At 32.8% G+C, this 14,182-nt stretch overlaps 1 protein-coding gene across 1 annotated transcript; it reads right to left on the reverse strand.

The window, feature by feature from the left end:
- Nucleotides 1-11,579: 11,579 nt before the first annotated feature.
- Nucleotides 11,580-13,346, reverse strand: LOC127127382 (soyasapogenol B glucuronide galactosyltransferase). The gene has a single exon (XM_051056555.1). The coding sequence runs from the start codon at nucleotides 13,230-13,232 to the stop codon at nucleotides 11,730-11,732; it is 1,503 nt and encodes a 500-aa protein (XP_050912512.1). The 5' UTR covers nucleotides 13,233-13,346; the 3' UTR covers nucleotides 11,580-11,729.
- Nucleotides 13,347-14,182: the final 836 nt, after the last annotated feature.

Raw genomic sequence — 14,182 nt, forward strand, 5'->3', positions numbered from 1 at the left:
TCATAACAAAAATGATATAAATGGTCACACTTATTTACAGATATAACATTTATAAATAGGCTGATTCAAGTTTTTCCTAATTCTAGATATCGTTCCAGATTACCTATCTCGGTTAAACCCTACTCCATTTTTGTTAAGTGAGGGACTTTGATTTGATAGAATAAAATCTAAAATTTATTTCTCCTTAGTAATTTTACTTAGGGTTTCATGCATATCAGCTACTTCAATTTTAAATGAATCAAGGAATCACATATAACTGATTTTAAAGATTCACTTCTTATGCTAGCAAATTCTTCTCAACGAATCGTCATGCTATTTTCCAAGAATTCAGAATAATCCTTAAGATTAGTAATGTTCTTATCTAACTTATCATTTTCCCTAGAGAGCTTAACACAAAGATTAATCAATTGATTATGAGATAGAGAAGTTGCTTTAGGGTGATCTTCCTTTACAGCCTTGAGGCATACATGATCCTTTTCTTCTTTTTTAGGAGGCGCTCCATAAGAATCTTTTAATGTATCATCAGATATATTTTTGAAGACATCTATGTAAGAATCTCTGTAAGGGTTTATCGATGTTTTCTCTAGTGATTCATCATTTTCTTATTCACATGAAACTTGATATGAAGGATCTTTGAATATTCTTCCAGAAGTTGACTTATCACAATTTCTTCTGGATGTTGACTCTTCATCTCTTATTTCATTAGATGAGGCTACTTAGAATATTCTACTTGATTAAGCTTATTTAATATTTCTTCTAGATGTAACTAGCTCATCACAATCATCGTATGATGATTATTTGGATGACTGTTCATATATCGTCAGTTTGAAGGAAGCAACTCAGATTGATTTCACTTCTTCTTCTTCTTCGAAAGAATGTCTTGATGAAATTAAAGAAGATTATTCCAAATCCATTCCTTCATTATTCAACTGTTAAATAAACTCGTTGAGATTTTCAAGGATTTCTTCTTTCTTATATTTCTCCTAAAAATAAAAAGTAGTTCCATCTCTCAATTTAAAGATTGGATCCACTTTTTGATTCCAATTATTAACTCATAGATATTTTTCAGAAAATTTTATCTAATATATCCTCCAATATTTATAATGGTCGAGCACCATCTGTTAACATTACTTTGACATTCATTTGATGTTCCAACTTCTTGGATGTGTATGTTCATTTTCTCTTGTTTGATACTTAGAGAAACTCCATAAATCATTTCAAGAGTGTCTCACACTTGCTTGGTGGATTCACAAGTAAAAACATAATAAAATTTCTTGGAACTTAAATTATATATCAAAATATGTTTGACTTTAAAATGATGTTTGAATTTTTTTAAATCATATTCGGTCAAATCAAAATCAAGTTTATTTACTACCTTATCATTAAAGGAGAAAGTAAGAATAAATTGACCATTGTTTAAAACATCTGACATTTCAAAATAATTGGCTTTGTTAAAAGTTTCAAATATTTCTTTCCATAAATCAATCCTATCACCATCAAATGGTGGAGGCGTGTCCATGTAAATACTCTTGTTAAAAATATAAGTGTTTGTAGTCATCTTCCTCATGAGATGATTAGTCTTTAGACATGAGTTAGACTCTAATTCCACATTTTGGACATGAGACTCTAAATACAAGAGGGGAGGGGGGATAAATTGTAGGGGATTGAAAATCCATTTTCAAAACAAATATTTAAGGGATAAGAGAAAATACCAGAATTATAGAGGTTGGATCTTAATAAAGTGACTTACTCCTCTCCCTGAGAATTTTTACTTGAGGGTTTTCACTATCTTGATAGCTTTTAACAGGATATGGTCATGAAGATCATGATACAATGATTGAAGTTTTTCAATGACTAACTTCCCAACCAAGATGAAGTTTTAAATAAGTAGTTCTCCAAAACTAGTTGAGAGGCTTTTAACAGCAACCTAAACTCGCAAATCGAATGTGAGCTTTTAACAAATGACTAAGCTCATGAACCTAATGACAGTTTTAATAATGAAGACATTCCCAACAAAACAAAGGTTTTAACTAGTTTACCCTAACAACCAGAAGACATTTTCAACCAAACAAAGGTTTTAACTAATTTAACTCAACAACCAAAAGAGATTTTTTCACTTTGTTTAGCTCACAACAAAATTAAATTTTTCTCCCATTTTATATTATAAATATGTCGTTACACTAGACCAGACTTCCTCACAGATATAGAGTTTTTACTCTTGAAAGTACTAAGGCAGATATGATCTCTCTCTCTCTCTCTCTCTCTATCTATATATATATATATATATATATATATATATATATATATATATATATATATATAATTGTTATGCACTGTTAGTGTAAAAAGTTTTACACTGTCAATGCATCATAATCATCCGTTTATATTACTTTTTAAATGTTTAAAATAAAAGTTAAACCTTTCAAATATATTAGTGGTTGTGATTAACTGACAGTGTAAAAAATCTTTACACTGTCAGTGTATGTAATACCCCGTATTTCATTAAATGCCTAAATTCTTATTAATTGAGATCAACTGAGTTCCTATGTGCTCTAAAAGTTTCTGATTGAGATAAATAGAGCAAATAGTGAGTTCAGATTGACTTAATTAATATTAATTGGAACTGACCTTTTATTAATTGGGACATTTTGGTAACACTAATAATGAGTCAATAGTTGTGGTAGAACAAATATTACAAGTATGGTGTCACTTGAGATATTTGTTACTACCTGTAACCACTTCCCAACCACGCATTCCCTTGGCCACTTACATTTGGTCTTTGAATCACTCATCACCACATGTTACTACCATAAGTTACCTACCACATGCCATTTGATTTTCTATGTATCAGAAAGGATAAGTAGTGAGAAAGGGAATAATAGAAAGAAAGAGGAAAGCTCAAGTGAAGGAGAGAAAGCAAGCTAGTGGTGAAGAAGAAGAAGAAGAAGGAAAGCTTGGAACCAACACCATCATCTTCATCCTCATCTCATCTTCAACAACTTCCCCTCTTCAATTTCTTGAGGCGGGTTCTAGTTAGAAACCCTAGGTTTCTAGAAGATTAGGGTTGTAGAATCATAGATAAATCATGAATAATCCATGTTATGTGATGAATATTTCTCTCGATGTTGTTGTTTTTATGAACATGTGATTGATATGCTCTTCATGATTGTTGTGATTACATGATTTGTTATGGTTGTGTTTATGATGTTGAAATCCTTGTTATACATGTGCATATGAGCATGTTATATGATGAGTTTTGTTGGAAGAAGAAATGGATGGTGTGTTAGAAATGAAATAACAGAGGAAAATGGTGTTTGTGAAGTGAAATGTGAAAATGTGAGTGGACCAATCGATTAGTCTCTGTCATCAATCGATTGACAGCCCTTTGTTTTGCAGAAAAAAATGAGATTTTTACAGGACCAATCAATTAACACCACATTACAATCGATTGCACAAACTTGTTGTATATGAACAATGTAAAATTTTAGCAGGACCAATCGATTGACACTTAGCAAACTTTGAAAAACAGAAATGTGAGAGGAACCAAATGATTGGGCTTCCCCAACCAATCGATTGACTTAAGTTAAAAACTTCAAAATCCATTTCTTAAGTGTTTATAAATGCATTCTTCTATCCATTAATCAATTGTGATGCTATGCTTATGTTAAATACATACTAATGGTGAAAATTACATGATGAATCTAGTGAGTTAACCTAGGATTGAAATTACGTCTTGAGTTAGGTTTACAACCTAGATAATACGAGAATATAGTATTCATTCGTACGACGCTTATGTGGAGGCCATGGACAAATTGTTGTCATGATTGAGAATGAGACGCATTGTATGGAACATGCCATGTTATTACTTGTGTATTGTGATGAATGAAGTCACCTGTGATTGATGAATTTTGTTATGGTTCATGGAACCGATGATTTGTGAAACCGATCATGTATTCAGAATGTGTACTTTTCTGTGAAGGTCCACATCTCTTTTTGGGATGCTTAAATGAGTAAGCATTGGGATGTGAGACCGATGATTCAAGCCTCAATTGGGTTTGAGCCCCAACCATGGCGGACATGGGGGAAAGGTGGACACCTAGGTGGGTTATATTCCCATATGGTGAAAGATACCCTAGGTGGGTTAGAGGCCCAGACGGGCGACGAGCGCTTGAACTGGGGATTAAGCCTCATAGAGGACCCGATATCCACCGCGAAAGTCGAATCATACGAGCATGCATGAACCGGGCCTGGCTTAGATGTAAGTCCGTTCGGGAATTGATGTTTCGTGATCTGAATAATGATCGTGGTTGAGTTATGAGAACTCAGATGTATGTTGTCATACATTGCGAGTTAGTTTCCCCATCGCTCAAGTCTTCATTCCCTTGTTGACTTGAGTTGGATATGAGTTGAATATTGATTAGAAAACCCTGTAGAGCCGAGTGGACCCATAAGATAGGGAACCCACTGAGATTATTATATCACCCCGTGTTGTTGATTATTTTTCAGGTGGTTCTGAGCAGGTGAAGGGTAAGAACAAGATAGAGTGATGTCTTGCTTACCTGATGACTGGATAGCTTTTCTTTCCGCTGTGTAGATAGTTTTGAGATCATTGTCTAATGATATATATCAGTAGTTTTATTTTGGGCACTTTTGTGTGTATTTTGTGCCGTGTTGTATTTATTTGGGCATGTATTGTATATGTACACTGTGCTGCTAGGCGCTTATGTATTTCAGTACCAGTTTTACACTATGTATAATATGTATTCTAGACATATATTATGTATGAGTGTTACAGTGTATATCAATTAAATTATATATATATATATATATATATATATATATATATATATATGTATATATATATATATATATATATATATATATATATATATATATATATCTTAAATATGTTTTCTGGTGTGTTAGAAATGAGAAAGAAAGCTTATGTTTGTAGAACAAAAAGTGGCAAAAATATGGAAATAATTCAAGGATTTTTTAATGCTTAAAATTGATTATCACAAGTGTATAATCAATTATGTGTTGAAAAAAATAAACAAAGAATAGATAAAAAGAGGAACCAATCACAACACAAGAGCATAACGTGGAAACTCCAAAATCGAAGAAAAAACCACGGTCGTTGTCAATAGAAAACCAGATAATAGCACTATGTGAAAATTATTATAACAAACAATATGCCCTCAATTAACACAGTACATCCACATCCTCCAAAATAAATATTTAACTACATCTCAATACAAGAGTATAAGAGAACAAATAAAGTCAAAATATAAGCTTAAAGTGTATTTGACTGGTGCATCTTGGAATGAAGAACTTGAATCTTATATATAGTTTTGGACTCCATATTCCTTCGCAAAACTAAGCGATATGGGACTTCAAAGAACTTGTATTATATATATAGCATTGGACTATCTCTTCATTCACAAAACTAAGAGATGTGAAACTTCTTCAACATGTAGATTTTCAACCAACCCCAACATTATGGCACACCAAAGGCCTAATAGATTATTTCTTTTTAAAATATACTTCTAATTGATCAAATAGTTCCTAATTAGTTTAATAGGATTTTGAAACATTTTTAAGGTTATTTTATAAAATTAAGAGAGGATTTTCAATAGATTTAAGTGTGTGTGTAATTTTAATTGGTAGAATCCATAATTAGTTTTATTCCCTTACAAATACTAATCATTTGACACTGACTTGGTAAGCTTTCACACTTCCTCTCTTTCACAACTCTGAAATTTTTGGTTCCTTGCAACATTATCTTTGACTTTAACACTTAATTAGAACCTTTAATCTTATTCTAAGGAATCTTGAGATAACTCTTCGCGATAACTTCCATCATCAGATAAACCACTTGATTAGAAATCCTTGTTAAATATCTCTTTACACTACAAGAAAAACCTTATATAGTTAGGGGATTTTGTCAGGGGTAAAACCTCTCACTAAAAATACGATATTGCTTGGGCTTAAACCCCTCGCAACACTCAAAATATAAAAACAAAATTATATAAAACAAAACCATGGGGTTACCCCTCACAAACATGGAAGAAATTTTTTAAAATTTTTGAAATTGCACTTTGTTAGGGGTCAACCGTCGCAAATAAAAAATAGCGCAAAAATGGGGCTGGAAAATATTGTGATTTGTGAGGGGATACTCCTCACCAATTATATTTGTTCAGTTAGGGAGGGGATACCCCTCATCAATTGTAAGGATTAAGTCAAATCTTGCATTTATTACACCTGTTAAAGTCTGCTAACATGTTATGAATTCTGAGAGGAAGCCCCTCACAAATGTTATCCTCTTTGGTCGTGTGGGGTAGCCCCTCGCAATGTTGTGCACATTCTGTGCACTCTGGATACGTCCTAAATTTGCTTGGGGTTACCCCTCGCAATTTATGACTGTTAGGTGTTGTGTGGGGATGCCCCTCGCCATTTGTCACCAATAAATCAATAATTCCCTTTCTTCTTTCCCAGACTCCTTCTTCTCTCTCATTTTTTTTATTTTCAACCACTCTTCTTCTCTCTCACAGCCAAAAACAACTCAATTTTCTTCTCTCTTTCACAACAAAAACAACTTTTGTAAATTCAAACATTGAATTTCTTCATCTTTTAAATATTCTACCATTCTGAAATTAGATAAATATAAAAAATTTATTATAATTTACATTCACTGATTAATTTAGTATTTTTTGATTTTCTGTGTTGCATGTATAAATTATTTCGTTAAACTTTATCAATAGAGAGTTTCAAATTAAATTGGGCAGGATTCTGATTTATTCATACAAGGTACACATATATTTTTATTTTTTAAAATTTTAGGTGTATTTGGTAATGATCTGTGTTGTATTTGGTGTGATGTTATTATGATATATATATATATATATATATATATATATATATATATATATATATATATATATAGATAGATAGATAGATAGATAGATAGATAGATAGATAGATAGATAGATAGATAGATATCTATATCTATCTATATCTATGTCTATCTATCTATCTATCTATCTCTATCTCTCTCTCTCTCTCTCTCTCTCTCTCTCTCTCTCTCTCTCTCTCTCTCTCTCTCTCTCTCTCTCTCTCTCTCTCTCTCTCTCTCTCTCTCTCTCTCTCTCTCTCTCTCTCTCTCTCTCTCTCTCTCTCTCTCTCTCTCTCTCTCTCTCTCTCTCTCTCTCTCTCTCTCTCTCTCTCTCTCTATATATATATATATATATATATATATATATATATATATATATATATATATATATATATATATATATATATTGCTTATATTATTTAGTGTAATATTATATATATGTTGCTTATATATGTATATTATTTAGTGTAATATATATATATATATATATATATATATATATATATATATATATATATATATATATATATATATATATATATATATATATATATATATGTATAAAAGAATATCTTTAATTAGAATAATAATTAAATTTAGTAAACAATATAATTTAGTTATGAATATATGTTAGTTATATGATATGTTAGTTAGAAACATAATACAGTTATATGTTTGTCGATAGATCAATTCCTCTTTCTTAAATTTAAATTTTAACATGAACAACATCGCACATGTGCAGTATAAAATATTATCGGTTCTATCGTAGTTGGATGTATGATAGAGTGTATCTTGGAAGACGTGGACTTACACCATATTTTGATGAAGGAGTTGTTGCGTTTCTCAAATATGCGTTTGCTCAAGAATGTTGTCGAAACGAAGGAGGGGTGAGGTGTTTGTGTTTAAAGTGTGGTTGTAGAAATATAATTAGTGACCCAAATGTAGTGAAACGTCACTTGGAGAAAGATGGTTTTATGACAAATTATTGGATATGGTATTCTAATCGAGAAATATTGTCAGAGATGAATATACAGGCTTCAAGCAGTCAAACAAATGTTGGACCTGAGATTAATAGAGAGGCATCAAGCAGTACACCATATTCGCAAGATCAGGAACAATTTAATCTCATTGATGATATGGTCGGTGATGCATTAGGGGTGAATCTATGATGAACCTCAAGATTTTGATGCAGATGAGCTCCCGAACGAGAAAGCGTAAAAGTTTTATCAATTGTTGAAAGAAATAAATATACCACTATTTGAGGGGTCTTCTGACTCCAGGCTATCCATGTGTGTGAGGCTCTTGACTGCAAAGTCAAATTGGAATGTTCCTGATCAGTGTTTGGAATTATTTGCAAAAACGATGTTGGATGTGACTCCTGTGAAAGAAAACATGCCTACAAATTATTATGATGCGAAGAGGATGGTGTCGAAGTTGGGACTAGAAGTAAAAAAGATTGATTGTTGTATTTGAGGTTGCATGTTATTTTATGACAATGATTTTGCTACAAATGACGGGGGACTGGAGGAATATAAGTTTTTCTAGAGTCTGAGGTATTTAGTTCGCAGTAAAGGCATTGATCGAAAGCAAAAATGATTTGCAGTGAAGTCCATGTTCTATCTATCCATAATACCTAGATAAAAAAGAATGTTTGCGTCAATTCATAATGCAAGCCAGATGACATGGCATCATACAAATACCAGTAGTTCAGGCATGATGTGACATTCATCTAATGACGAGGCATGGAAACACTTTGATAAAGTACATCCAGATTTTGCAGCAGGACCCAAAAATGTCAGGCTCAGATTATGCTCAGATGGTTTTGCTCTGTATATCCAATCGTCAGTAATTGCATATTCTTGTTGGCCAGTTATTGTTATCATGTACAATATCCCTCCTAAGATGTGCATGATGAAACTTACATGTTTTTTACATGCCTCATTCCAGGATCGTCGAGTCCAAAGGCGGGAATAGATGTTTATTTACAATCTTTAATTGATGATTTAAAGAGGTTGTGGATTGAAAAACGGTAAGGGTAAGACTCGCCGCACAAGATTCATTGTAGAAGAGGTTCGTGATTCGTCTATGTTTATTCATATGCCACTTTCGACTCAGGTGCCTCGTTCGCATATGCATCCTACTCTACCGTCTGCGCATCCTACTCCACCGCATATGCATTCTATTTTACCCATATCTAGATCTTTCACCGGATTACTATTCACTCCTTATTTTTCTTCATTCCCACCCTTATTTGCGGTGGCTTTTATTTGTCCTCCTAGATATACACCTATTATGCATCCTAACACCCCACATCTCACATATTTTCTAATGTCTTCCATGCAACCTTCTATGTCATATATGGAGGCAGGTGGATCTAGCATGCCTTCTATGCAGCCTTTTATGCCATATATGGAGGCAGGTGGATCTAGCATGCCACATTCCTCACCCATGCATTCTATGCACGATGAGAAGGATGATGAGGATGATACTAGTTATCATGGTCATGGAGACACCAGTTCTCATGATCATGGAGATATCAGTGCTCCTTAGATTGCTCATGAGGATCGAAGGAGGATGCGCATTTTGAGAAATGCACTGCCACAAGCAATTAGGAAATACAAAGGTAGATTTGTCATTCACTATGATGGAGGAAGATAAGTGTTTATGTTTTATATACTATTTTTAAAATTTAAAACTTGAGTTGTTTTTTTAATACTAACTCAAAATTTTGTTGTTTAGCCTTGTACCGTCACATCAGGCAGTATCGTGTATAACATAAGTTATTAAAGAAAAATATAAAAAGTTTTGACCGACTTATGAAGTACTTCTGGTGATGAGAAGGAAGATTGACTTAAGTTATTTCAGGTATAAGGTCGACTTTAAGTAATTATTATTTTAATTTCGATTATATTTATTGAGATATTCATGATTATACTTTATTTAATATTTTTTGAATTCATAAAACAATGTATGAGAAATGTTGTTGGGATATTACAAATAATGTTCAAGTAAGAGAAAATTTTGACTCGAAATGTGTTGTTTGGTTATCCGACATGCTTAGGCGTGTTAGAATTAATTTGGAAAGAAAAGGAACACGTCCATGTTGGATAGGTAAAGATGTATTTAATCAGTTTATTGACCATTGGAATTCAGATACCTTTAAGCAAGTATCTGAAACAATAATAAAAAATAGAGCTTCTGAAGTTGGTGGCTGCAACTACGCAGCAGACAATATTAATGTTGCCGAAATTACACGAAGGATGGTAAATTTATTTATGTTTTACTTAAATTTTCATTTAGAATTTAGATTAAAACTAATTATTTTTTTACTTATGTTTTTAACTAATTAGCGTGATGAGTTGGATAGAGATTCGCTTCTTAATGAGATCCATCTAGAGACTCATATCAAGAAAAATGGAGAGTTTGTCGATGAACGCTAAAAAACCACTCAAGTAAGTTTTTCTTATATTTAGTCATTTTTTTATGTACATACCATATTTAAATTATGATAACATCTAATTTATTTATTTTTATAGAAGGAGTATGATAGAAGACTTGCCCTTAATATATCAGAGCATCTTGAGTTACCTCCATCGGCATCGGGATATCTTATTAGTCCTTGTCTGGATTTTCGAACTTGGTATGATGTTGCTCGCGAAAAGAGGAAAAATGGGAGAGTGTATGGTGCTTAAGGATATGCCAAAACAATGAAGCGACATGATAGGAGTTTCAAAATAAGACTTGCTGATGGAGAAGGAACATCACATCCACTTATATTAACCACTGATATGCTAAAAACTGTGAGAAACTTGGCATAGACCGAGGCAGCACGCAAAGCAGCAGCAAGAAATGCATAAATTGAACAAATGAGAAGAAGACAAACAGAGATGGAGGAAGAATTGAGGAGAAAAACAACGGAGTATGAGGAAGCAATGCGGGTTGCAAATGAGCGCGTATAGAGATTTGAACAATTTATAACCTCGCATATGAATCGGAGTTTTGGAGGAGGAGATTAGAAGGATGAGAAAGAAGTTGATTAAATTTGTTGAAATATGAAACTTTTAATATGTATTTTTAAAATTTCTTTTTATTTCATCTTTGTCATAAATTATTTTTAATTTGTTGGATATGGATATAATTTATTTTTATTTCACATAAATTATTTTATTTATTAATTTTATTTTACAAATTTTAAAAATGTCACAAAATTTAAAAATACATATTTATTTATTATAATTATATCATTATAATTATAATAATATAATTATAATATTTTTTTTATATAATATATAAATATTAGTTAGGATTAATCCCCTCAGAAATTCTAAAACAAATATGAATTTGCTTGAACCTTCGTAAATGTCATTCGGAGTTAGGGATTTTATCCATCACAAAACAACATTTTTTCTTGTAGTGTTAACTCACATTGTTCCGGTTGTCTAAACACATGCAAATCCATTATTGACTATAACATTTTTTTTAAGTGATTCACTTATCTCATGGAAATGTCGTAAGAAAAAACATAAGCTTTGATTTCAAGTATGTATGATGACTTGTACTGCTACTAACCAAGCTGAAACTATATATGAGCTATGGATATGATTAAGGATAGATATCTTTCTTGGCTTAATATGAAAACTGCATAATAAAAGCTAACTTCTTTTATCATCATTGCAGTGCACAAGAATGATTGGATAGTGTTTCATCTTATTGAAATCCAAATCACAACAAAAAACAGCTAAAGAGAAGACTTGGATGTTGTTTTGTTTCACCTTATTCTAAACATTCATCAGCTACACATCCTAACACACCAAGACTACTCCTTCATTTCAATTATCTAATCTGCTTTCTCACCAAGTGCTTTAGATTTTTTCAATGATTTCAGCTCATCAATCAACTGAATCAAGTTGTTGTAAGAGTCTCCACCCTCCTCTATACTCCTCTTTGCAGCATCACCAAGCTTTTTCGCTCTAATCCTCATTTCTTTGCTCTCTTGGCCACTTCCCATCAAAATCTTCACAGCCTTTACTATTTCCTCCCTTTTCACCACTGCCTCTACACTAATGCTATTCCATGACTTGTTTTCTTTTGCTCCTACTGGGACCCCTATCTTCAAAACATCAACAAGCAACTTCTCATTGTAAAACTGCTCAGCAAACATTGGCCATGTTATCATTGGCAAACCAGAATTCAAGCTTTCAAGAATTGAGTTCCAACCACAATGAGTTACAATCCCTCCTGTTGCAGGGTGATCCAATATCAGAAGCTGTGGTGCCCAGTTCCATATGATATATCCCTTGTTGCTTTCCTTCATCCTTTTCTCAAAATCTTGTAGGAAACTATTCTCACCCTCATCTCTATTATTTTTCCTCACAACCCAGATAAAATTATGACCTGAATTTTCAAGTCCATGAGCAATTTCTACAAGCTGAGCATGAGCTAGCATAGCAAGACTCCCAAAACTTACATAAAGTACAGACTCGTTTTGCTTTGAGTTAAGCCAGTTTAACAACTCTGCAGATTCTTTTCCAAGCTCCTCAATTTGTCCCCTATTAGCCTTTTTTTCATCATCTTTGTTAGCCCAAGCAGAAACGGGTCCTACACTCCATGATTTGATCCCTATTGTAGTTTTACTAAGCTTCTCATAATCACTTTCAAGTTCATGAAAACTATTATATAGTGTTCCATAGCTTATTTCCTCAGATTTAAACATTGGTTCAAAATAGGCTGTGGCGGGATTCTTCTCCCTTAACCAATCAGGAAGCTGCAGAGGGGTCATCTGAATGGTATGAGGGAAACCAGGAATTGTAAACTTGTGTGTATCAGAAACTAAATTATCATGAGGTCTATACTTCATGATAAAATGATAGGCACAGTTGGAGAAATAGCTTGAGCTGTAATAGTGAATCCTTGGAACACCTAGTTTTGCAGCTGCTTCTGCAGTCCAAGCATACATCATATCAGTGACTACACAATCTGGTTGAAGATCTTGAAACAGACCCTCAATCGGGTCTTGGAGCATCGATATTCCATGGCTGATTTTACCAAGAATTTCTGAGTTAGTTCCATCTTTGAGATTTTCAACACCATCAGGAAGACCAAGTTGCGCTGAAGGGAAGCGAATAAGCTTAGTTTTGATGGAGTATCCAGAATTGAAGTCATTGTCAATGGTTTTTTGGAAGGTTGAAGCATTGGCATGTGTGGCGATGATGGTAACATTAACACGATGTTTGGCAAATAGCCTTGCTGTGTCAATCATGGGAATCATATGGCCAGGAGATGGAAATGGAAGAAAAATGACATGAAGCTGGTTATGGTTATGGGATTGTTGAGACTCCATTGTTTCTTTTGAAATCTATGATGTGGATGTGTGCTTCTCTATTCCTTGGAGAGTTGATATTTATGGTAAGTAGTAGATTGTTTTTCAAGCATATGTCTCACTGGAAAAGGACATAAAGAAAAGGTAAAAGGTAAAAAAGGAGAGACATAAATCTTTTTTTAATACATGTTTTTGATTGAGGTTTGGAATTGTATAATGAAATGAGGCGTGGTGGCAATGTTCCAAACTTCCACATCTATCATGCTTGCATCGTGTCTAAATTACACAAAAGGTGACCTCACTTCTTTGGCTCCATGAATAGCTATTTTTCATGTCGGTAGGTATTAAGTCCTCCATACTTTTATGCACTTCTTTATTCACATAACATTGAGGACAGATCATCCTTCCACAAAAGACCTCAAAAGAAAGTTATTGACTCATGTTTTGATGAACAAGGTTTTAAATAATTCATTGTTGATTTTTCAAATTTAATAACTACTAGTATGTCATTAATTTTAAAATATCTTATCTCTTTGAATCTAACTTCAATCTCTCACCTCTCCATGAACCTTCTATTATAAAATATTGAAAATCCATAACTTTTTCTTCCAACCTCAATATCTCATCTCTCACTCAATCTCCCACTGTCGTGTGCGGCCAAAGGGTATCTAAGGTTAGACTTATTTTTCATAGTCCAATTAGTCAAACTCAATTCACAATCTTTATTGTTTTGGCAAGTATGGATCGACTCCTATTCCATAATTTTCGTATTGTTTTAGGTACCTCTTCTTTACACGCAAGTATGTATCAACTCCTATTCCATAATATTTTAATGTACCATCATTATCATTTATTTTAAAACAGTAACAATATTACATTGAAACACAATAATAGACAAACCAAAAATCAATTCATTAACCGAAAGTAATATTTAATTATCTTTAATAAATGAGTGTTAAATACAAATAAAT

Source organism: Lathyrus oleraceus, chromosome 3 (genome assembly GCF_024323335.1).
Source record: "Lathyrus oleraceus cultivar Zhongwan6 chromosome 3, CAAS_Psat_ZW6_1.0, whole genome shotgun sequence".
Lineage (NCBI taxonomy): Eukaryota > Viridiplantae > Streptophyta > Magnoliopsida > Fabales > Fabaceae > Lathyrus > Lathyrus oleraceus.